Source organism: Microtus ochrogaster, chromosome 7 (genome assembly GCF_000317375.1).
Source record: "Microtus ochrogaster isolate Prairie Vole_2 chromosome 7, MicOch1.0, whole genome shotgun sequence".
NCBI classification, from domain to species: Eukaryota; Metazoa; Chordata; class Mammalia; order Rodentia; family Cricetidae; genus Microtus; species Microtus ochrogaster.
The window spans coordinates 70,791,351-70,815,720 of NC_022014.1; the positions used below are offsets into that span (position 1 = coordinate 70,791,351).

Consider the following 24,370-nt stretch of genomic DNA (forward strand, 5'->3'; position numbering starts at 1 on the left):
TGGGAACCTCACAAAGCGCTCAGATGGTGCCAGGTGCCTTGCAGAAGAAAGGGAAGAAAGGCACCCACACACCTAGGCTCCACCCCCAGATTTTGCTCTGGGGACTTCCCTCTGAAGACTATGGGGCTCTGTGGTGGGAGCTGGGGGCATGTTTCATGCCCATGGCCTTTACTGCAGACCCAGGTGCCCACCCCCACTCACAGCTGCGCACTCCCCTTGCCCCTTCTCCCGGGAGACCAGCTCTCTGGCCCTGGTCTGCAGCCAAGGCTGGAGGCAGAACAACTTTCTGGAGGATTTGAATGGGAAAGGCAAGAGAACTTCATGTAGGGACTAGAACGACGGGGAAGCATGTGAGAGGAGACAGGGGCATGTGCCCTATCAGGTGCGTTTATACCAGGGCTGCTGCCACTCCTGTGCCACACCGCGGAGTCCAGAGGAGTCCTTACCCTCCCTCTGGGGTGGGGGGACACTTGGGAAAATTTGGAGAGAGACAGAACTCAGGGCTCAGCACTTTCCTCCTTCTGTTTTTCTTCTTGAGGAATTTTTTTTTCCCCAATTGCTGATGACTTTACCATTCTTGGGGGTGGGGGGGTGGAGATTCTGGCTTTTGCTCCCCCTACACTCCAAGTGCCGGACAAAGCTCTACATTCCACAAGAAGCCAGAGCTTCAGAGTTTCCTAAAGATGAGGTGGCGTGGCGTCTCCTCCCTTCCCAGCTCCAATTCCCCCTCCCCCCAGTCTCCAGTCCACAGCCTGGCCAGGGAGGCCCCGCCAGGCTGGGAGGAGACCCCAGCACATTCTTCCTCTCACTGTCATACTGCAGAAATTAAAGACACATCTTCGAGCTGGGTACCCGCCAGCCTTTTCAAGTTGGAAAGTGGTAGAGAAGGCTGGGAGCCTCCGCTCCATGCCACGTGGAAAGAAAGCTCCGAACCCATCTGGCTACAACCCCTGGGCAAAGACCTGGAATTGGGGTAGCGGTTGTCACCTAACACATACACACCAAGCCCCCACCCCACCCCCACCTCCAGGGGTCTCCAGGTCTCCATCAGAACCCGAGACCCTTGATGTATTGATGTAGCAGTCACCAATCCACACCTGTGAGGCTCCTCTCTTCTTACAGGTGAGTCTGAGGGAGGCTAGGTCAGAAGCAAGGATTCATTTGGGTCAGTGCTTTCCTAATATAAAACTCAATAAAAGGTGATCACACCAACTCCTTGTCAAGCCGTGCAGCATCCTACCCTAGACAACGTCTTCAAATGATTGCACCTCTTAGGCACAGGGTCCTTCCTGGCCAGTGTTGGGGAGCAGGGGCACCCTTTGGAACTGACCACAGCGGAAGGCAGAACTCCAGTGGGTTTCCGGAACTACCATCTCAGCATCTCAACCCCCAGTCTTGCCCTGCAGGCACTGGCACTAGGCGGGGGCAGATCCTGAGCCACAAGTTACTGCCACATGGTTGGGATAATTGATGAAGTCCCGTCCTCCATTGCAGTCTCCAGTCCTGCCTCTCTGGAAACTCTATATTTTCCCTTTAATTATAGCCCCATGCAGTCTCCCACCCGCACTGCTCAGCCTAGCTGCCCACGGCCAGCGACGTGGCTCCCTCCCCTTCTGTTCCCTTGCTCTTTTTTTTTTTTTTTCCCCTTTGCCTTCGTTGCACAAAACTAGCTCGGGAAGGGCGTGAAGGGGGGGAGGCAATGGAATCTTGGATGGTTTGGAGGAGGCGGGACTCCCTGATTCCACGTCTGCAGTTCTAAAGAAGCCGGTGGGGGAAGTGGCCCAGGACATCCGAGGCCCTGCAAGGAGACCCCAGTGGGTTCCCTCACTACCCATGTTTTGGCAGGGTGTAGGTCCTAAATAGATTGGGGGTCAGGCAGAGCATTTTGGGGGGATCAGATATAGCGGAAGAAAGGATACTAGAGACATCTTCTCTAAATATAACCCACTGTTCTGGGGAAGGGGTACTACAAATGTCCCTTTCCTGATTACAGAGATGGAGAATAATAGCCAGGGTTTCTAGCAAAGAAGTGAGGGTGTGTGGGGGAGAACGCCTTAAAATAAAGCCATTCTGCTTCCAAACACAAGTTCCCTCCACACACCGAATTCACTTAGGTGTCCCCAGATCAAGTCCAGGTACAATAAGAAAAGGGGACTCTCTGTCACTTTGAGAACAGCCCTCTGTGCCCATGTGCCTTCTCCCTGTTCTCTCTGGATTGATTCTGCTACATAAGAATGCCTCTAACCAATTCCTGGCTGTAGCCACTGCTGGTACAAGACCCTTTTCTAAAGTATCCATGGTCACAGGTCTCCCCCAACAAGCTCACTTCCCAGCTCTGGGTTGAAGGAGTTCAGGGGATTAATTTATACAACAAACCCCAGTTCATAGCTTTAGGGCCCCAGAAATCCTCCAGCCTACCCTGCTGCTCCATCACTTAACGCCTAAGCCTCCTCTGGAAGGTCCAGAGAGTCAGACTTCTCCCCAACCTCAGCCTCAGTCACACCTGGAGCTGAAGAAGGGCTTATGGGTTTTTCTAACTAGCTTGTTAGACATATTCCTACTCTTCACACCTGGGCCATACCAAGAGATTACCTCTGCCCCCCACCATCCCAAACAGGCACATCTGCTTAGCTACTTGGTTCTTCTGATTTAGAGAGATGTCTGTCCAGCTTATTCCTTAGTTCTTCCCAAGGATGTCAGAAGCATGAAGAAGCAGGGCCAGTTTTCCCAATTATGCCTGAGCCCTGACTCCTTTGTAATGTCCCCCCACTCAGACCCCCAGTTTCACATCCTTCAGATTTTAGGTCCCAGAAAAAAAGTGCAAGGGGCATCCCCTACCCACAAATCAGTATACTGAGGCCCACACTCCGATGACAGTACCTCTGGCCAGGGTAGATCAGGGGGCAGGGGCAGCAGAATTGCAAAGGGGGGGGGGCTGGGTGGACTCCTTTCCCTTCCTTTCCCTCCTCCCCCCTCTCCTATCCAAACTGGGGGCCGGGCCAGGCAGTTCTGATTGGCTGGGGGCCGGGCTGCCGGCTCCCCCTCTCCAAGAGGCAGGGTTCCTCCCAACTCTTCATCAGGATGGTATAAAAGGGGCCCAGGCCAGTCGTCGGAGCAGACCGGAGTTTCTCCTCGGGACAGAGCAGGAGGCACGCGGAGTGAGGACACGCATGAGCCGAAGCTAACCCCCAACCCCAGCCGCAAAGAGTCTACATGTCTAGGGTCTAGACATGTTCAGCTTTGTGGACCTCCGGCTCCTGCTCCTCTTAGGGGCCACTGCCTTCCTGACGCACGGCCAAGAAGACAGTAAGTTTCAAACTTTGGGGAGTTCATGGCTTCTTGGTATTGCTTTCTGCTCTGGATTCTGGCAAGTGAGGCTTAAATAGAAACACGGGATGCTCCAGTCAGAGGTGGAAAGGCGATGAAGGGGAACTGGGAGGAGAGAGGACACCCAGGCATGCAGATGAGGGTGGACAGTTCTCAGAAGTGGAGCGCGGGGTGAAATGACACAAGAATTAAATTCCAAGCACCCACCAGTAGCATAACAGGAAAAGTGGGAATCTGGGCACGAGTTGGGACAGAGTACGTCGAAGATGGAATAAGGCCGCTGGAATAGAGATTCGGAGCCCAAGATGTAAAAGCTATCAAAAAGGCTGCGGGATGATTCATAAGGAAAGATTGTTTGCCTTCTCTGCAAGCTAGACAGTGTTGCTGGGGCCGCCGGGGTGCTGGGCTGGTGGGGGGGAGGGGACGCACAGAGTGGGAGGATTGCTGGATGAGAAAGTTTGGCTCTGATTTGACAGGGCGCGGTCCCTGCGCCTCCTGCTGGTCAACCTTGAGCACTACGCGTTCCGGGTCTGCATTTTACAGCGCTCTGGCTAAAGAGGGAAGATCTGGGTTATTGCCGGGCTGGGACCCCCATCTCCAGACTGAGAAAATAAAGCCAGGGCTGGGGTAGCCCGTCTTTGAAAGAAGTGGCTCAGGCCGGATAAAATTGTTTCCGCCCTACGCATTGCTTAGTATTGCCTGCCACCTAGTGGTTCACTTGATCCGGTACTAAAGCCGTGGGCATGGTTTACTAATTACTGTTTGCAGGCTTGAGTTCTTTGGCTAAGAGAGAGACTCTCTTAGCTTTGAGGGACAGGGCTTGTCTCGAAAGCAGCTTTTTAAGATTCCTGGGAGCGGGGGTGGGGGTTAGGTTGTATCCAACTTTAGGACTGGACTCCACTGAAATCAGCTCCTCAACATTTTAGCCCCTCCCACTTCATCCCACCTGCCCAGGGAATGGGGGTGGGACCAGGGCTGGAACACCCCTTTTCTCCTCCCACCCCCGCCTCTTGTCTGCGCGCAAACCACACCCCCATGAACCTCCTCCTACTGTATGGGACCCCCTCCTACTCTCCTGCAGAAGGCTTTCTATTTCACTTAGTTTCCGCGCGCGTGGGCTGAAGTTGAGTTTGGAAGCAACCCCGGTCTAAAGCTTTGTTTAAATTCCTGAGAACTGGGAAGTTATAGCTGTCCTGGCCAGGATTCCAGGTGCTATCACCGAACGCCGCTTTGGAGCAGACCAGCATTTAAGGATTTGAGGTGGGGGGGGGGGGCGGGAAGAGAGGTGGGAAGTGGGAAATCTACGTGCGGCTATTAGACAGAGGAAAGGGTGAGTAGGGCTGGGATCCCTGGCGCCCCGAGGTGGGGTCTCAGAGCCGCTCACGTCCTGTTTCCCATTTGTGCAGTCCCTGAAATCACCTGCATACACAATGGCGTAAAGATCCCTAATGGTGAGACGTGGAAAGCCGATGTCTGCTTGATCTGTATCTGCCACAATGGCACGGCCATATGCGATAAGGTGGCTTGCCAGGAAAACTTGGACTGTCCCAACCCCCAAAGACGTGAGGGCGAGTGCTGTGCTTTCTGCCCGGAAGAATTTGGTACGTTCTGGACGTAGGCTTAGGGGAGGTCAGAGACCCATCTTTGCCTGTGCCGTGAAAGCCTCTAACACCTCGGATACCTTAGTAAATTTACTTCTAACTGCACATTTTTGCCCCCACAGAATCACCAAACCAAGAACTCATAGGAGTCCAGGTAATACTCTGCTCCCTGCTTCCGCTCAGCTCACCCGTGTGACTCCCACTGTCCTCGTTTCTCTAATCTGTCTGTTTCTTCACCCTCAAACCCACAGGGACCCAAGGGAGACCGCGGCCCTCAAGGCCCAAGGGTAAGCATTGCATTCTAAGTGAGCTGGTACACTGGAGGGGGTGTGGTTCTGGTTTGTGCTTATAGCAACCCCACCCTCTCTTGGTCCAGGGACCCGCTGGCCCCCCTGGACAAGATGGCATCCCTGGACAGCCTGGGCTTCCTGGTCCTCCTGGTCCTGCCGGTCCACCTGGCCCCCCTGGCCTTGGAGGAGTAAGTAGATCGTTGAGATCCCAGACCTGTGTGACTCCCCGGTTTTTGTTTTGCTTTGGCTTTGACAGACATAACTTTATGTTTTTAAATAATCATAAACATATAGAAAAGTTGCAATCGTGTGCAGAACTTCTATTCACCCTTCTTCACAACTCTTTGGCCACTCTGGGCACAGGACATGCCCGTGCCCTGTGTTTGAAGCACTTAAGTGCCTTTCCCTAAACAGGGACATTCTCCTATGGGACCACAGCACCAGATTTAATGTTGATATTAGTGCTATTGCCTAATATACAATCCACTGTCAGATTTAACCAATGCCCAAAGTGTCCTTTATAGCATATCCCTCCCCCCTCCTGTCCACCAATTTCATTTCATCATCACCTCTTCGGTCCCCACGAATGTTGACTGTTTCTGAGACTCTTTGTCATCTTGGCTCAGCAAGTTTTTGAAGAGTCTGGTTGTCAGGCAGAGGCGGCTCTCTTATTGATTGTTCTGCGGTTTGGGATTGTCGTCTGGTTCGATGGCTCAGTTGAGGTGTCTGCTACGGGAGACATCTTACAGGCAGTGTTGATGGCTTTCTTAGTTAATCACATCCGCAAGCGCATGTCAGTTTGCCCCATGCCTGGCAATGCCCTCCCGCCCTTCGGTTCACCACCCCAGAGCGATTTCTCATGCACTCTCTCTTCTTTTTCTAGAACTTTGCTCCTCAGATGTCCTATGGCTATGACGAGAAATCAGCTGGAGTTTCCGTGCCTGGCCCCATGGTGAGCCACCAGGGGGAGCAGTGGTGGCCAAGGGAATGGGGCGTGGGGGGAGGGATCCAGAAGAGAGAGGCCCACCATGGTCCTGCAAGGGGGAGGTGCAGAAAGCTTTGGGAGGTAAAGGCTGCCTTTGGAACCTCAGACCTAGAGAAGATGCGGGACAACTGTGATTCCCACAGTAAAAACAGACCTCTCCCACACGGCTTTCACCCACAGATATCACATGCCTCCCTTTTTTTTCCTTCTGTAGGGTCCTTCTGGTCCTCGTGGTCTCCCTGGCCCCCCTGGTGCACCCGTACGTATCCAAGGATCTTTGTGTATCATCTTGGGCATGTGGGGGACGTTGGAGGAGAAAGATTGGGGTGAAGGCAGGAGGCTGGTAGACATCTCTTGTAAGAGGGAGACAGCCTAGCAAGAACCTGCCTTTCTGAGCCTCTCCTTCTCTCCTTCTCCAGGGTCCTCAGGGTTTCCAAGGCCCCCCTGGTGAGCCTGGAGAGCCTGGCGCTTCAGTAAGTCAGTCCTTCGTTTGACACACCTCCCTCTCCACAAATTCTCCTGTGAAAAGTCACTCGTACTGAGTGAAGGATGACCTGTGTCCCCTCCCGACTCCAGTCTTCCTCTTTGTCGTCTCTCATTTGGGGGTTCTAACAACCTCTCCTGTCTCCTCTAGGGTCCAATGGGTCCCCGTGGCCCCCCAGGCCCCCCCGGCAAGAACGGAGATGATGTGAGTAACCCCAGGGGAAGACACCTGCTCATCCCGTGGCCTTCTCTGTGTGGGTCCTTAGATCCTCCCGGCAGGGTCTCACCACCCTTGGGGGCAATAACCAGAGGAAGAAGATGAAAGTTCCCCCTGGTGCCCAGAGGGTTCTTGGCAGTGATCTTTCCACTGAGTAGCATGTTTTAGTAAGGCAGCGCCCACCTACGTCCATACTCCTCATTCCTTGGAGTAATCCAAGTTTAAGAGCTCTGGTTAATCCGATGTGGAAATGAACAGTGACAGAAACTACTTTGAAGGTACTCAAATGTCACCAGAGGTTTCATTGAAGATCTAAACTGAGTTTTAGATTCAAAGTTAGATTCTGGGTTCCAAAATCAGACCAAACCTTCAATAGCCCCAATACACCTGAGCCCTTCTACTCCTTCCTAGTATGGGGTGGGGCACACCCATAATGACCTTTTCTCTCTCTGCAGGGAGAAGCTGGTAAACCTGGCCGTCCTGGTGAGCGTGGACCTCCTGGGCCTCAGGTGAGGATAGGCCCCGGGTCTTAACTGAGCTGGGGACGCGTTTAGGAGCAGCGTCCCAGAGCCCTCCTGACTCCTTTCTGTGTCCTTATCTGCCTTTCTCTCCAGGGTGCTCGGGGATTGCCTGGAACAGCTGGCCTCCCTGGAATGAAGGGACACAGAGTAAGTTTCCTTTGAGTCATTGAAGTCCCCAAAGTCCCAAGCCACCATTCTAGACCCTTCCCCCAAGAGATCCTGTTGTGTATCATGTTAGTTGGTAGCTGCAGATCTCTCAAAGGTCATGGGTTAGACATCCAAAAGAACTGGATGGAACAATAGGTGAATTGGGGTCTGGTCTGGCTCAGAGACAGGGAGATGGCTGGAGTGAGCTAAAACTCCTCATATCTGTGTGGGTATCCAAGTGGCATACTCCTCCCCAGAGTCTCGCCTCATCTCTCTTTCCTCCCTTAGGGTTTCAGTGGTTTGGATGGTGCCAAAGGAGATGCTGGTCCTGCTGGCCCTAAGGTAAGAGGCTGTCAAAAGGTTCTGCACACATACACCCCAACAGTCCTGCTGTACACGAAGCCCTCACTCTGTTCTCTGTCCCTAGGGAGAACCTGGCAGTCCTGGTGAAAATGGAGCTCCTGGCCAGATGGTGAATATGCTACCTTGAGGGTGGGGGTGCCCCAAGAGGGAGGGGCTGAGTGAAGGGTGGATGGAGGCTGGCAGAGAGTGTTTCTCCATCTCGCTTGACATCTCTTGGTTTGGTTATTAGGGTCCCCGAGGCCTGCCTGGTGAGAGAGGTCGCCCTGGAGCCCCTGGCCCTGCTGTAAGTACTCCTAGCCCCCTGGGAAGTCCCTGGGCTCTGGTTGGGGTTCACCAGGGACTCTGGAAGCTGTCTAATGCTCAGGGGCATAACTGGGTCTCCCCTCTCTCTTACAGGGTGCTCGTGGTAACGATGGTGCTACTGGTGCAGCTGGGCCCCCGGTAAGGATGGCTTTGACTTTGAGTTTGGGAGTGGGGTGAGGTCTCAGTGTCAGCTCTTGGGGCTGACATCAGCTGTTGAAACTGAGGAGCTCTTAGCTTCTATCTGTGCCTTGTAATTAAACATCCATTTTGTTCCCAGGGTCCCACTGGCCCCACTGGACCTCCTGGATTCCCTGGCGCAGTTGGTGCTAAGGTGAGACCCCTTCTTTCTTCGAACATGACTGTCACAGAATAAAAACCGGGTGTCACCCCATACCAGAGAAGCCCAGAGTGGAAAGAGTAAAGCGCATTCCTCAATACCCTTATCCTAGGGTCCCCTCCCTAGCTCTCAAAGTCCTCATCCTTTCTCTTCTGCCCCCTTCCCCCCCCCCATACACCTGACATCCAGAAGTAATGCTAGATGCCCCAGCTTGGGTTCTGATTTGTCCTTTCCCCCAACACAGGGTGAAGCTGGTCCCCAGGGAGCCCGAGGCTCTGAAGGTCCCCAGGGTATTCGTGGTGAGCCCGGACCCCCTGGCCCTGCTGGTGCTGCCGGCCCTGCTGTAAGTGTCGCCTGCTACTGTCTTCCTGGGCTACTTGCCAGCTTCAGAGTCCTTGCCTGCCACTCACCCTCCTTTCTCTATGTGATAGGGAAATCCTGGTGCTGATGGACAACCTGGTGCTAAAGGTGCTAACGTAAGTCACCACCAGCCCTCCTCTGACGCCCACCTGCCACCTGCCTCATGCCCTCCACCCCTGGGCTAAAATGTCTATCCTGCCTCCTGTAGGGTGCTCCTGGTATTGCTGGTGCTCCTGGCTTCCCTGGTGCCCGAGGCCCCTCTGGACCCCAGGGCCCCAGTGGCGCTCCAGGTCCCAAGGGTAACAGTGTAAGTACAAAACGCTCCCTTCCGCCCCACTCATGCACTAGCTCCAGTGCGCCCCCTTCTGGGGAAGCATACGTTTGCGAACCAACAGAGTAATGCCAATTCATCTCATTCTCTCCTCCTACCCCGACACAGGGTGAACCTGGTGCTCCTGGCAACAAAGGAGATACTGGTGCCAAAGGAGAGCCCGTAAGTCCTACATCACCCCTCCTTCTCCTCAGCCCCTGGGGCCTGGACGACTCTCAAGAGAGACCAAGGGAGGACGGGAGCCCCTGCCCCATCCTCCTGTGGTTAGAGGCCAGCATCATGGGCTTCAAGACTTGTGTCCCCTGACCACTCCCTTTCTGCCCACTCCAGGGCCCTGCTGGTGTTCAAGGTCCCCCTGGCCCTGCTGGAGAAGAAGGAAAACGAGGAGCCCGTGGCGAACCTGGACCTACTGGCCTGCCCGGACCTCCTGGCGAGCGTGTAAGTCCCCTGTGCCTCTCCTTCTCTGCCCTCAGTGTTTGCCCTGTCCCTGGGGTGGTGATTAAGCTCACTGGTCTCTTCTTTTTTGCCTGCAGGGTGGACCTGGAAGCCGTGGTTTCCCTGGTGCTGATGGTGTTGCTGGCCCCAAGGTAATTTCTCTTCCTTGCAGAGGAGCTCACCTCCCCCGACAGGACTGGTCACGCCTCCCAACACTCATGACCCCAACAATGCTCCCTGTTACCTGGGCCCATCTTTGTGCCTCCCTCCTCCTCATATTTGGCATCCCCAACGATGCCCCTCAAAGTCCTGAACGTTCCCCCAGCATGAAGAGGATGTGAATGCCAGCCCGTGGTAATGAGGCCAAGGCTGTGGCCCTGATGTGTCTTTGACTTCTATTCAATTAGGGTCCTGCTGGTGAACGTGGTGCTCCTGGGCCTGCTGGTCCCAAAGGTTCTCCTGGTGAAGCTGGTCGCCCTGGTGAAGCTGGTCTGCCTGGTGCCAAGGTGAGAGCCAAGATCCTCTTGTTCTGCACGAGACTGGGACAGCCTGTAACTGGTGCTCCATACCCCTCCTCCACCACTCCCTCCCCCTGCCTCCATTCATGCTCCTGCCTCTCCCTAGGGTCTCACTGGCAGCCCTGGAAGCCCTGGTCCTGATGGCAAAACTGGCCCCCCTGTAAGTATGCTTCCTCTCTCACATGTCACCCCCACCCTCCTGTGTATGCACCTTGGTCCTTACCGCAACTCTTGTGCCTCTCATCCTCAGGGTCCCGCTGGTCAAGATGGTCGCCCTGGACCCCCAGGTCCTCCTGGAGCCCGTGGCCAGGCTGGTGTGATGGGATTCCCTGGGCCTAAGGGCACTGCTGTAAGTACTCACTGAGGAACAATGCAGAACAGGCACACTAACTCCCCTGACTTGCTGAGTGACCTCGGGCCCTTTAATGACCTTTTCGGGACCCATTGGTAAAATAGGAGCCTTTTGGCTCCTTGATATTGTTTTGTCCCTGATAATTAAGTATTGTTGCTGGGTGAGCGTCCCCCAGCATACAGATAAGATTGGTCTTCTATGCAATAGTCATCCCCAAGTGTGGTAGGAAGAAGAGGACCCCGAGGAGATGACAGCCATTAGCAGTTCAGGTCACCGCAGTTGTGTGTCAGGAAAAGGAAGAGGAGAAGGTGACCAGGAAGGAGCCTTGGGCAGCATCCACTTTGTGTGCAGCAGAGAGAGCAAGCATGAGATGCCAGCAAGGCTTTCCCTAGAGGATTCGGCCTTCTTGAACAGAAAGCCCTCTAGGACTACTCACTGTAATGAGGGGTCTTGACTGTAGTGAATCCCATGACCCTCAATTCTGCCTCCCTTTCTACACAGGGAGAACCTGGAAAGACTGGAGAGCGGGGTATTCCCGGACCCCCTGGCCCTGTTGTAAGTGTCTCTTTTAAGTCTCTGTCACCTTTCTGCCCCTGCCTGTGACATACCATCTGTAGCGACTGTGAGGACACCAGAAGCCACAGCAGGCTCTGCCTTGTCCCAGAGGTCCAGGCCTTACCTGCCACTGCCATCTGCCTTACCACACTGAGCTTGCCACCTTCTCCCCACAGGGTCCTGCTGGCAAAGATGGAGAAGCCGGAGCTCAGGGAGCCCCCGGCCCTGCTGTAAGTGTTCCTGTCAGGGAGGCCTGGAGAGCAGGGAAAGGGGGGACTCTGCCTCCCTTCCCCTTGGACTACTCATGATGACAACCTCTTCTCTGTGACAGGGTCCTGCTGGTGAGAGAGGCGAACAAGGCCCTGCTGGCTCCCCTGGATTCCAGGTAAGACCTGGTGACAGGTTTGTAGGGGAGTGCAGAATGTTTCTTTGTTAACTCTCACAGATTCTAAACCCTTCTCTCTCTCCCATCTCCACCCTGTAGGGTCTCCCTGGCCCTGCTGGTCCTCCTGGTGAAGCAGGCAAGCCCGGTGAACAGGTAAGGGGTAGCAACTGGCCAGAGGGCAGGAGCAGGCAGGAAATAAAAAAGAGACAGACCACCCACTTCCCCTAGATGAGCAGGGAACCAGCAGCTAGAAGGATAGAGGTTAGACACGGGGGAGGACTGTGGTTACACAGACTGAGGGAGCTGCATATGATGTGGAAGTGGTTGCATGACTTCTAGGCAAGGTGACTTCTCTACACGCTTCCTGGAATAACTGGCTTTACCGCAAGCCTTCCCATTGTAAGGAGAGATTCCAAATCTCAGCTAAGAATGTTTTAACTTCTAAACATGGCTCCCAAGGACCAGCTCCCAGGGAGAGGGGTGGAAGCTCTTTCTCAAGGGGAATTTGGGCTCACTGTTGTTCCCCTTTCCTACCCTTAGGGTGTTCCTGGAGACCTTGGTGCCCCTGGACCCTCTGGAGCAAGAGTAAGTGGGTCCTCTCATGCCACTTCCGTTACAATGTCCCGAGCTCGGCCCTGTTGGAGCAGCCATCATGTGCCCTCTCCTTCCTTTGCAGGGCGAGAGAGGTTTCCCTGGCGAGCGTGGTGTACAAGGTCCCCCAGGTCCTGCTGGTCCCCGTGGAAACAATGGTGCTCCCGGCAATGATGGTGCCAAGGTGAGGACATCGTGGAAAGCATAGGATGGTTATGACCCAAGCCATAGGGATGTGAAGGGTTGGGGAACAAGACCAGAGTAGGTACCCATGAGACCTGAGGTCGGGTTCATGAGTTTGTCCTTCTAGCTGGAACCTTGACCTTGGATCCACACATAAGAGATTCTAAGTGAGCTTGGGGGTCAGAGATGCTTCCTGGGACTCCATGTCTCACTCATCTTCTTGTTCACCAAACAGGGTGATACTGGTGCCCCCGGAGCTCCCGGTAGCCAGGGCGCTCCTGGTCTTCAGGGAATGCCTGGTGAACGTGGTGCAGCTGGTCTTCCAGGTCCTAAGGGTGACAGAGTAAGTCAACCTTCCCTTGAGCCCTTGGTGGGTCTCACCTATCTCCTCACTTTGCTGGGTAATCTTATACCTGTGATTCAGGCCCTTCTCTTGATGTGTTACCATGGTGATGAGAGTTGGGCCATCTCCCTGACAGAGGCTCCTTTATTTATCACACTGTAGAGCTCAGGGGCCTCTTAACCAAGGTCCCACCTGAACCCCACATAGTCACCTTTTCCCAGGAAAGGATCTTGTGTCCTTGGCACCAGGTCTGAGAAACGTCTGCAGGATGCTGTAGCTCAACTCCCGGCCCCACACTGGAAGTCTGACTTTTCCCTATCTTTAGGGTGATGCTGGTCCCAAAGGTGCTGATGGTTCTCCTGGCAAAGATGGCGTCCGTGGTCTGACTGGTCCCATCGGTCCTCCTGGCCCTGCTGGTGCCCCTGGTGACAAGGTGAGTGGCTGCCTTGTCACCTTATTTCCTAATACACAGCTTCCTCAGCAAGCCCAGGTGGGGCTTTGCAGGGAAGGCAGGTCATGCCACATGAAGCTGGTGACCCAGGAGGTTCAAAGAACCAGAAGGGAAGGGAGACGCTATTGGTTCATCTTCTAGGAGAGTTTAGAGCGCTTGTCTCTCCCTCATAGGGAGAAACTGGTCCCAGTGGTCCTGCTGGTCCCACCGGAGCCCGTGGTGCCCCTGTAAGTATAGACGACCCCCTGATAAGATCTGTGTTCAGCCCTTCTCTCTTACCTGCTTTCTAATCCTTCTACCCCCACCCCTGACCGTCACCTCTGTGCCTTTGCTCCTTCTGTTTCTCTCCTTTCCCAATGTTGAGACATCTCTCCAAAGTCATCATCTTCTTCTTCTAGGGAGACCGTGGTGAGCCTGGTCCCCCTGGCCCTGCTGGTTTCGCTGGCCCCCCTGTGAGTACCAATACCCTCTTTACTTTCTGTCACCAGCTGAGATAGGAGGCATAGGACCTTGGGTGACTGAATGAGGACAGAAGTGTAACCCTGAGTCAGGGGAGAAGGGTGGGGAGGGAATGGTTGTCTCCAAGCTTCTAGCTGCCCGCCCCCCTCCAGCCCAGAGGCCTGCTGCTGCCAGGCTGCCTTATCCACTGCTCCATTCTCCCTCTTGTCCAGGGTGCTGATGGCCAACCTGGTGCTAAAGGTGAACCTGGTGAAACTGGTACTAAAGGCGACAGTGGTCCTCCTGGCCCCGCTGGACCTGCTGGACCTCCTGGCCCCATTGTGAGTCTTTCATCCTTTACAACCCAAGTTTCTGGTAGCCTTAGACTTGGGCCTAGCCTGGGTCTTATACCTTTACACTCTCTCATAGGGTAACGTTGGTGCTCCTGGACCCAAAGGTGCTCGTGGCTCTTCTGGTCCCCCTGTGAGTACCATCCACGTCTCTGTGGAATCTCCCCAAAGCCAGAGATTGGAGGAGATCGGGCCTGGTAAGCTTACTGTTCGCTTCTGACCACACTGTGTTCTCTCCGGCCAGGGTGCTACTGGTTTCCCTGGTGCTGCTGGCCGTGTTGGTCCCCCTGGCCCCTCTGTGAGTATCTGTGGTTTTGGATTGGGGTGAGGGACGAGCACTGTCAGGACAGTGGGCTTGGCTGGGACATGTAACTATGATGCTTTGGAAACCTGGACTCTGACAGTCCCTCTTGTGCCCATTTAGGGAAATGCTGGACCCCCTGGCCCTCCTGGTCCTGTTGGCAAAGAAGGAGGCAAAGGTCCCCGTGGTGAGACTGGTCCCGCGGGACGTCCTGGTGAAGTTGGTCCCCCAGGTCCCCCTGGCCCTGCTGGTGAGAAAGGAGCCCCTGGTGCTGATGGACCTGCTGTAAGTGCTAGCTCTGATCTCTGTTGTTCTGGAGTGTTTCAGAGTAGTGAATACTCTGTGTTATTGTGAGCCCTTCTCACCCCTGTCTGCCTCCCACAGGGCTCTCCTGGTACCCCTGGACCTCAGGGTATTGCTGGACAGCGTGGTGTGGTTGGTCTTCCTGGTCAGAGAGGAGAAAGAGGCTTCCCTGGTCTTCCTGGCCCCTCTGTGAGTGCTCCTTCATGTTGGGGGTCTCCAAGACAAATCATGCCAGGACTTGGAAGGGGCAGGGCAGCAGTGGTAGAGGCGAGGAGAGCAAATATGATTGAAGCGGACTCATGGCTCCAGACCCCACATCTGGTCTCGTCTTACTCTCTCTCTTCTTCTTTAGGGCGAACCCGGCAAACAAGGTCCTTCTGGATCAAGTGGTGAACGTGGTCCCCCTGGCCCCATGGGTCCCCCTGGATTGGCTGGCCCTCCTGGTGAATCTGGACGTGAGGTAAGAAGCCTCCATCCCTTAGCCAGTGACGGTGCAGGGCCACTAGGACTGTGCCTGACCTCTTTCCTGGGGTAGTCACTCACCTCTCCCAACTCCCTCTACAGGGATCCCCTGGTGCTGAAGGCTCCCCTGGAAGAGATGGCTCTCCTGGCCCCAAGGTAAGAGATCAGGCCCCACACCAGGGCTGGATTCTGGTTTGCCCTGGCCCCTGCTCAGCCTGGGTACTTCATCTGAGACTGACTTTATGACCTCTGCCCTCTGCTCCCAGGGTGACCGTGGTGAGACTGGCCCTGCTGGCCCCCCTGGTGCCCCTGGTGCTCCTGGTGCTCCTGGCCCTGTTGGCCCTGCTGGCAAGAATGGCGACCGTGGTGAGACAGTAAGTAGCTGGACCTCTGCTTCAGGCATGCCCAAAGGCTAGGGAATGGATGAATGACCTCATCCAGCTGCAGGAAAAGCGGGAGTCTTGGGATTTGTCTGGGTCCTTGGCCTCCCTGGAAAAACTGAGCCACAACTTGGCCTTGAGGCCCATCTCGCCCCATCTCCACCCGCCCCAGGCATGGGGTTTGCCCCAGCACTTCGAATGAGACCTGCCTCTGGGGAAGCTTGACTGGCAGTCAGGAGAGGTGGTCACCGCACCAGAGATGTGGGCTAGGAATCTGACCAAGAGGAGCTCATCCTGCAGCCCCCAGGCTTGGCCTCCCCTAGTCAGGATCTAACACACTATTTTCTCCCCAGGGTCCTGCTGGTCCTGCTGGTCCCATTGGCCCTGCTGGTGCCCGTGGCCCTGCTGTAAGTGTCCCATGCAAACCTCACATCCTGTGAACACCGGCCTAGGTGTGAACAGTGTCCCCCCTTGACAGCAGTAGAACTTCACCCAACAACCTGTCTCCTGCTCTACTTTTAGGGACCCCAAGGTCCCCGTGGTGACAAGGGTGAGACAGGCGAACAAGGTGACAGAGGCATAAAGGGTCACCGTGGCTTCTCCGGTCTCCAGGGTCCTCCTGGCTCTCCTGTGAGTATACCCAGTTTCCCGGACTCTGACCTCTCCCACCATCTCCCTGTGCTTGCTGCGTAGTGGGAGGAGGAGCTCTTCTTTGTTTCTTCTCTAGACAGACATTCTGATTCCTTCCTAGTGGGGGAGAGGGGCAGAAGATTTCTGGGCATTTCTAACAGGGAGAGAGGTACCCAGACAGGGATTGTGGAAGTGGTCTTAGCATATGGACAACTTGGAGCTAGAGTTCTAGAGTGAAGGGGGCATGTTACCCCCCTACTGCCCCTGAACTGCCTTTCTCTGTCCTTTAGGGTTCTCCTGGTGAACAAGGTCCCTCTGGAGCTTCTGGTCCTGCAGGTCCCCGGGTAAGTTGTACTTTCCATTACTTCTTCGTGGGTCCTCCATCTCAGCTACCGTGAGGACCCCTGGTTACCTTCAGGCATCCCTCTGTTCTCCAGAGAAGAGTTCAGAGGCCAGACAGGGTGGGGAGAAACAGACCCTTGGTCTTATACAGTCTCTGGCCTTCTGATCCTGGCTCTTTCCAGGACACCCATAGTAACTAGTTGAAAACACCCTTTAAGGCAGAAATGGGGACCAGACTGAGTCAGTGGTGGGGAGGGTGCTCCTCAGCCAGAGTCGGGGCTACCTTGGGATTCTGACCAACTTTCTCCGACCATCTCTACCACTAGGGTCCCCCTGGCTCTGCTGGTGCTCCTGGCAAAGATGGACTCAACGGTCTCCCCGGCCCCATTGGCCCCCCTGGTCCTCGAGGTCGCACTGGTGACAGCGGTCCTGTTGTACGTAGCCCCACATCCTCTGCCTCGTGACTCTCCATCCCCTAGGAGACTTGAACACCAGGAAACCTTGACCTCCTCTCTTAAACAGGGTCCTCCCGGCCCTCCTGGACCCCCTGGCCCTCCTGGTCCTCCCAGTGGCGGTTACGACTTCAGCTTCCTGCCTCAGCCACCCCAAGAGAAGGCTCACGATGGTGGCCGCTACTACCGGGCTGATGATGCCAACGTGGTCCGTGACCGTGACCTTGAGGTGGACACCACCCTCAAGAGCCTGAGCCAGCAAATCGAGAACATCCGAAGTCCCGAAGGCAGCCGCAAGAACCCCGCCCGCACATGCCGTGACCTCAAAATGTGCCACTCTGACTGGAAGAGCGGTAAGGACCAAGCCCAGCTGCCTCCCCTCCCCAACCCTCTTTCTCCCACCATGCCGCTTCTCCCATGCCTTTATGCATCCCACTTTCCACAACGGTGCTGGCTGCCTACTTCTCCTGACTCTGTGTTGCCCTGCCCACTTCAGGAGAGTACTGGATTGACCCTAACCAAGGCTGCAACCTGGATGCCATCAAGGTCTTCTGCAACATGGAGACAGGCCAGACCTGTGTGTTCCCCACTCAGCCCTCTGTGCCCCAGAAGAACTGGTACATCAGCATAAACCCCAAGGAAAAGAAGCATGTCTGGTTCGGCGAGAGCATGACTGGCGGATTCCAGGTACAGGCGCTGAACCCTAGAGCCACTTTGCAGGAGATGGGCTAGCCTCCTGCTCAGAAGGCAGAGGAAGTCCTGGAGTAGATTTAATACTGGCTTAGAGGAAGGGCAGAGTTGGTCTAGGAGACAGGAGTCTTGGGTCCCTTAGGTGCCCATGGACAAGGGGTGCCCTACTTTTTAACTTGAGATGAAATTTCTTAGCAGATTTTGGGCAGGAAGGCCAGGGACCAGAAATTCCATGTGGTCACCCATTGCCTGCTCTCTCTGGCCCACGTAGTTTGAGTACGGAAGCGAGGGCTCCGATCCTGCTGACGTCGCCATCCAGCTCACCTTCCTGCGCCTGATGTCCACCGAGGCCTCCCAGAACATCACCTACCACTGCAAGAACAGCGTGGCCTACATGGATCAACAGACCGGCAACCTTAAGAAGTCCCTGCTCCTCCAGGGTTCCAACGAGATCGAGCTCCGTGGCGAGGGCAACAGCCGCTTCACCTACAGCACCCTTGTTGACGGCTGCACGGTGAGTCCTCCAGACAGGGCCAGCTCACCTCTCTGGGCTTCTGCTTTAGCCTTTTGGCAGATCAGAGTGACCCTCACTCCGTCACTGCCCTTGGTAAAATGACCCCCTCCCACCGTTTTCATCCACTCCAGAGTCATACCGGAAGTTGGGGCAAGACAGTCATCGAATACAAAACCATCAAGACCTCCCGCCTGCCCATCATCGATGTGGCTCCCTTGGACATTGGTGCCCCAGACCAGGAATTCGGATTAGACATTGGCCCTGCCTGCTTCGTGTAAACTCCCTCCACCCCAATCTGGTTCCCTCCCACCCAGCCCACTTTCCCCCAACCCTGGAAACAGATGAACAACCCAAACTGAATTTCCCCAAAAGCCAAAAAAAAATGGGGGACAATTTCACATGGACTTTGGAAAACATTTTTTTTCTTTGCATTCATCTCTCAAACTTAGTTTTTATCTTTGACCAACTGAACTTGACCAAAAACCAAAAGTGCATTCAACCTTACCAAAAAGGAAAAAAAAAAAGAATAAATAAATAACTTTTTAAAAAAGGAAGCTTGGTCCACTTGCTTGAAGACCTATGTGGGTATAAGTCCCTTTCTGCCCGCTGGGCTTATGATACCCCAAATGCTGCCTTTTCTGCTCCTTTCTCCACCCCCTCTTGGGGCCTCTCCTCCATTGCTCCCAAATTTAAGTCTCCCCCAAAGACACAGGAAATAACGCATTGTCTGTCCAGCAACCAAAGGCAATGCTGAAACATCCCATCAGCCCCTTTACCCCCAGCCTACTTCCCCACCCAGCACCTCCAAATCCTGCCAGGACATGGGGTTCTTGGACTTTTGAAGGAGCCTAACCATCTGGCATCTCCATGGCCTCTGCAACACACCCCGGCCGTGGTGAGAGAGCCACCTGCCCCTCCAGGGGATTTGGAGCCAGGCAGGGTCACAGCAGACTGGAAACATCGGACACGTGTGTGCAGGCTGGGTGGGAGAGACCGTTCTGTTCCTTGTATAATTGTGTTGCTAAAAGACTACCTCGTTCTTGTCTTTGTGTGTCACCGGGGCAACTGTGTGGGGGCGGGGATGGGGGTAGGGTGGCAGCGCGCCCAGTTTGGTATCAAAGGTGCTACATCTCTGTGAAGGGGTGGGGTGGGAAGGAATCTCTGGTGCTATAGAAGTTGAGATGCTCCCTAGACCAGCAAATGTTCCTTTTGTTCAAAGTCTTTATTTTTATTCTTTTTTTTTTTTAATGGATAGGGACTCGTGTGAATTTTCTTTTTTCTGACAGGTGCTATGTAACATGGGAGGAGAGAGTGTCAGCCCCAGCTGCTCTCTCTCTACCCTCTCTCCACTCTTCAGTTCCTGGGCCTATCGCAATCTGACCTCGCACTCTCTTCTGGAATCCTGAAATTCTCCCCTCTTGTGGCTGCACCTTACCCTCAGCCTCTCTCTCCTAGTCTGTTCTGCATCCGGGTTTCAAAGAACGGCTTTTCAAAGCACAAAGCAGTTTTTACCCCTGGGGTGGGAGGAAACAAGAGACTCTGTACCTATTTTGTATGTGTATAATAATTTGAGATGTTTTTAATTATTTTGATTGCTGGAATAAAGCATGTGGAAATGACCCAACACCTGTGCAGTGGCCTCCGAATTTCCTTCCTGGGACTTGGGGCGGGGAGGACCCAGGGAGAGCGCTCTGGTGGGCTTGCTTTTATTTCCCACCCTCTCTCTGCCCCCATTTCTCATCCAAATGCTGCCACCTTCTTCTTGCCTTTCCTATGCCTTAGAGCTCACCTCCCCCTTTCCTTTTTCTTTTTTAGTTCTCCTTGCACTACAGTTCCATCCAGGGTGCACAAGTCACGGGCATACCCACACGCACCTCGACTCCTAGTTCACCCATGCTTTAGGCCCACTGTCCCATCAACGCAATACTTCTCCATGCTGCAGGCTTGAGACCTGGGGAAGGGTTGTCCATGGGAGGCTCATGGGTTCTCAAAGGGAATCCAAGGGGAGGGGACAGGGACTGAGTAGTGAGGCCTAGGAGCCTCTTTACTAGGCTTCTCTGTGGTCAAACATGGGGGGATATCTGGCCTCAACTTACTTCTCGCCCAAAGAAACAAGCAACCCTGTATCGAAGGGGCCTGCTGAGCCTGGAGTGTCAGAGGGAAAGAATGTTCCAGGCTCACTCCCGCTCTCACCAGAGGGAGGTGGCCCTGCCCTCAAGGGGCTCAGAGGCTCTCCTGGAGCTCTTAGAGAGTTGTGGTTAAAGAAAGAACAGGATCCCACACCATGGAGGTGCAAGGGTCCCTGGGGCCTTCGGTGTGCCCACAACGCATGCTGGCTCACTGTGGGTGGCCTGTGGAAATTTCCTGCCCTACTTCTGTGCTCTTCTCCCCTTTTTCTTCATCTCTACCAACTTGCTTCTTCTTCCTCCTTCTCCCTCCCTTCCTTTGCCTTTCCCGTCTACTAGCCTGAGAGCCTGAGGCCCCAGAGCGATGGCAATTGGTCATTCCCCTCATCTCAGGAAATAGAAGCAGAGGTGTAGTGCGAGGCCTGAGAATCCAGAAGGCAGATGTCTGGGGTGAACCAGAAACTCAAGATAAGGACATAGAAGACAGCTTCCCCCCTCCACTTCACGCAGGGAATCAGGTTTGAAAAGGAGAAGTTCCTTTTCAGTCTCCCTTTGTTGTGCTCCCAGAGAGATGGACAAGTCCACAGAGGCCATCCATTGGGCACATTAATACTGTCACTGAGTATTCATGACTATTAATTATGACTTTTAATAATTCATTATTTGCACTTTACATGAGGACAATTCAAAAAGGGAATTTATCTAGAAGGAAAAAAAAGAAGTTAGGGAATATAAATGAAGTTTTACTCATATACCAATTATCCAAAATTAGATTTACTAATAGATAGATCTGTTGATTGGTGATGCCTGTCTTCCCAGAAAACGTCTGTATCTCAGGCCTTGGAACTCTTTCTGGCTAGTCCCTATCTCCTTCTAACCCCATGAGGCTCCATCATTCTGAACTCAGCACCAGAGCCCTACCTGGCTACTACTATTCAGTTGTCTAAACTTATTGTGTCCCCCATGGCCCACGTCTGTCATATCAGTCAAAAGAGATGACTGCAATTTCTACATATATACCCACTTCTCATTTTATTTCCCTTCCTATTCCTGGCATAATATCCATAATGTTGCTTCTCCTCCACTCATCCCCCAAGGTCAGATTCAAATATTTCCTCTCCCCCTCTTCTCTACCAAATGCAGGCTGACCTCAGCCCTCTGAGGTCCCACGTTGCCAGACCTTTACCCAGACATTATCGTCATGCCCCTGTGGTCCTAGTGTACCATATTCTTCCCAATGCAGAGGCCAGGTGAGGCTGTGCAGGACTGGGCACAGTCTCCAGAGGTACCAGGGAGAGACAAGACCGTGGGATAGAGGTCCCCCCATAGGTGTGGGTACAGAGATGGGGAAAAGTGTGGGTGAGTGTGAAAGCAAGAACAAACTAGCCATGTAGGGGAGCAAATGGCAGCTTCCTGACCTGACAGGTAGCTGGGCAGTTAAAGTGTGGCTCGTGAGATGAAGGAATTCAATTCTTACTTTTACTTCTGCAACGGCTTTTAATAACTACACATGGGCTAATGGGAGCGGAGCTCTAGACAAAGGAGTAACTCTTGCCTCTCACCATTCATATGCAGATCTACATGTAAGTCTACATACACATGTGTGTATGTACATATGTACATATGTGTACGTACATGAGCAAATCACTTTGTGTCAGACCTTGTGTGCGGCCCCCCACTGTGGCTGTCACGTGGTGTGGGCTGGTTTGCCGTTTCAATGTGTGCACAGAACAGGAGGGCAGGGGGACAAAGAGATCTTTGTATCACGCGCCCAACCCAAGCCCTCCTTTCCGCTGACATCATAGCTGCCTTAAATACAGATGCCAGATCCTGTTCCCAAGACCCTCACTGTCCCCTGTGTGGTGACACAGGACCTGCTCCCAGCTCGGCTCCACCACATCCACCTTTGTCTTTATGGGGATGATGAGTCTCTGGGGGCTGATATTTTCGACAAATTTAAGTGGAAAAATCTAGGCGGAAAAAAAGGCTTCGTTTTGAGTTTTCACTTTTGCTGCTGTTTTGGAATCCTGCTCTCTTTGGGGAGTGACCTGAGCCTGGCTGTCTCCTGGGAGGATTTGCTGTAACCTAAAAATGGTGGGTTTGTCTTCCTTGCTTCAGGCTCTTAATCCTGTTTCTAGCTGTTTCCAAGACTTGCACAGACAGAGCTGAGTGGGGACGAAAGGGAAGTACTGAGGGCTGCTAGCTGGAGCTTGGAGGTCTCAGCGTGAGGGAGGATGAGAGGAGTATGTGGAATAGGCGTGAACATCCAAGTGCAAGCAGAATGGAGAGGCACCCCTACAACCCAGGGAGGCCGGGGGTGATGACATAAAGGAGTAAAGGCAAGCCTCTGAGTGCTCCTGCGCAGTGGGGGGCTGAGTGGGGGAGAACGCATCTCTTTCTGTGCCCACTTACCTGGAACCAAGCATCTATGCCCTCAGGACCCCCCTACTTGTTGTAGGAGGTAGGACATACGTGTCTTGAAAGTTTAATGGTGAAGGGTGATGAATTAGGGGGAGCAGGGAGACGTTTGGGAAAACTCAGGAAGGTCTGGGTATGGAAGGAGACCAGTATCCCAAAGTCCCCGTGCCAGTTAGACTTCTCAGAGCTGGCCAGAGGCTGCGTGCCCTCCTTGAGTGTCTGCTCCAAACTGAGCTGGCAAATTTGCATGGAGGAGGTGGGGACCCCGGAAGAGGCTAGTCTTTCTGGGAGGGTGATTGATCCTTGTGCACACGGAGATTACAACTTTTTGCAGAGACTGTGCGAAGTCAGGCAGGGAGGGAAGTGAGTTGGTACCCAAGGGAGCTGGACCGCGTGTGATTCTCCCTGCCTAAGATGATGGGAGGACTCAGAAAGGAGGGCAACTGAAGATGGAAGTCAGAGAAGAGGAAGATGCAAGGTGGGGGAGGGACTGAAGCCACCTCAGAGGCTACATTCTCAAGTTGCTGCTATGCAGCAAACTTCCATCTTGAGGGCTGTGGGCTTCCAGCAGACAGTGAGCAGCAAGAGCAAAGAAAAACCAGGAAACAATCGTTGCCCCCATAAAAACAGAATGTGGGGCAAGTTAGACGGCTCAGCAAGTGAAGGGCTTGCTGCAAAGCCTGACAACCCGAGTTGGAGCCTGAGGACCATTATGATGGAAAGAGAGAACTGATTCTCACAAGTTTTCTCCAAACTTCCACACACATGTTGTGGATCCCGTACCCCACACACACCAAGTGTGTGTGTGTGTGTGTGTGTGTGCACGTGTGTGTGTGTGTGCGCGCGCGCGTGTGTATAATGTTAAAAATTAGATTGTGGGCCTCTCATGTATTTTTTCATCTTCTAGCACCCATGTTTAAGAAGGAAGAGAGATGAACTGGAGCTGTACCTCGCCTGGCAGGGAGATTTGTAGCATTCGCAATGCTGTCTGAGCTCAAACCGTAGTATCACACGAGAGGTGGAGACAGGATCAGAAGCTCAAAGTCATCTACCTCTGGGCAGTATATCTAGTTCAAAGCCTGGGTGACATGAGACCCCATGTCAAAAACAAAAAAACAAAAACAGGTGAAACTAGTTTCATATCTTATTTAACCTGATAGAACCCCAAAACCCATTAAACCCGTACGCATCTCGGTTCGAACTAGCCGTGTTCCCCGTGTCCGCATGCGACCAGCGGCGACATGGCACCAAGGGGTGTAAACTTTATCATTCACCTCTATTCAGAAGAAAAAACAATAACAACAACATTTCCTGAGGCATTGGTGAAAGTGGTTCAGATCTGGAGGGCCAGAGAGAGCCACACACTCTGACTGGAGAGGCTGCGCGTGATAGCGGTCTGTTCCTAGGAAGTGCCACCATGCCTGTCCTCATGGGTTCTCACATCAGCCCTGAAGGAGGGCTGACTTCCCTTCTGAGCAACCTCACACTGATGCAGCTATGGTGTACCAGAGCCACGCTTAAACCCTGTCTGGGCAGGCGGTGCCTTAGGGGCTGAGGCCTGGCGTAGGCGGTGCCCTGTATTCCAGGGTCTGGACGACGTGGTGAGGAAACGCCCATCCCGTGAACAGTCTGGATTTAGAGTGAAGGTGGTGGCCACTCAGGCCACAGAAGCAGGGCCGTCAACAGGACTAGCGGGGTGTGGGGGGTGGGGGGGGTGGAGCAGAGTGTAGGGTGAAGTCACAGAAGGGGGAGGGGCTAGAGACAGCGGCTGCCCTTTGTCAGAGACTGCAGGAAGTGGTCCTGAGTGCAGTATAGACTCTTACTCTTCCAGAAGGGGAGGCTGGTGCCCAGGGAGCAGAGTGGGTACTGAGTGTGTCTATGTCCTC

General features: G+C 53.9%; 1 protein-coding gene across 1 annotated transcript; it reads left to right on the top strand.

Moving 5' to 3' along the window:
- The first annotated feature begins 3,119 nt into the window (after nucleotides 1-3,119).
- Col1a1 (collagen type I alpha 1 chain) lies at nucleotides 3,120-19,557 on the top strand. The gene is made up of 51 exons (XM_005350599.1): nucleotides 3,120-3,306; nucleotides 4,734-4,928; nucleotides 5,051-5,082; nucleotides 5,180-5,215; nucleotides 5,305-5,406; nucleotides 6,102-6,170; nucleotides 6,418-6,462; nucleotides 6,623-6,676; nucleotides 6,838-6,891; nucleotides 7,359-7,412; nucleotides 7,518-7,571; nucleotides 7,860-7,913; nucleotides 7,999-8,043; nucleotides 8,164-8,217; nucleotides 8,331-8,375; nucleotides 8,515-8,568; nucleotides 8,819-8,917; nucleotides 9,006-9,050; nucleotides 9,143-9,241; nucleotides 9,374-9,427; nucleotides 9,596-9,703; nucleotides 9,799-9,852; nucleotides 10,108-10,206; nucleotides 10,325-10,378; nucleotides 10,469-10,567; nucleotides 11,072-11,125; nucleotides 11,302-11,355; nucleotides 11,457-11,510; nucleotides 11,610-11,663; nucleotides 12,051-12,095; nucleotides 12,187-12,285; nucleotides 12,520-12,627; nucleotides 12,953-13,060; nucleotides 13,252-13,305; nucleotides 13,477-13,530; nucleotides 13,750-13,857; nucleotides 13,946-13,999; nucleotides 14,111-14,164; nucleotides 14,291-14,452; nucleotides 14,552-14,659; nucleotides 14,823-14,930; nucleotides 15,035-15,088; nucleotides 15,199-15,306; nucleotides 15,666-15,719; nucleotides 15,835-15,942; nucleotides 16,233-16,286; nucleotides 16,611-16,718; nucleotides 16,807-17,089; nucleotides 17,233-17,423; nucleotides 17,698-17,940; nucleotides 18,072-19,557. The coding sequence occupies exons 1-51, from the start codon at nucleotides 3,231-3,233 to the stop codon at nucleotides 18,216-18,218; spliced, it is 4,362 nt and encodes a 1,453-aa protein (XP_005350656.1). The 5' UTR covers nucleotides 3,120-3,230; the 3' UTR covers nucleotides 18,219-19,557.
- Nucleotides 19,558-24,370: the final 4,813 nt, after the last annotated feature.

Excerpts from the sequence above, each read along its gene's own strand:
- Col1a1 (XM_005350599.1), top strand. The coding sequence starts at position 3,231 with ATGTTCAGCTTTGTGGACCTCCGGCTCCTGCTCCTCTTAGGGGCCACT. Across the intron at positions 8,044-8,163 it reads ATGGAGCTCCTGGCCAGATG|GGTCCCCGAGGCCTGCCTGG; the intron begins GTGAATATGCTA and ends TTTGGTTATTAG. Across the intron at positions 12,286-12,519 it reads CCGGCAATGATGGTGCCAAG|GGTGATACTGGTGCCCCCGG; the intron begins GTGAGGACATCG and ends TTCACCAAACAG.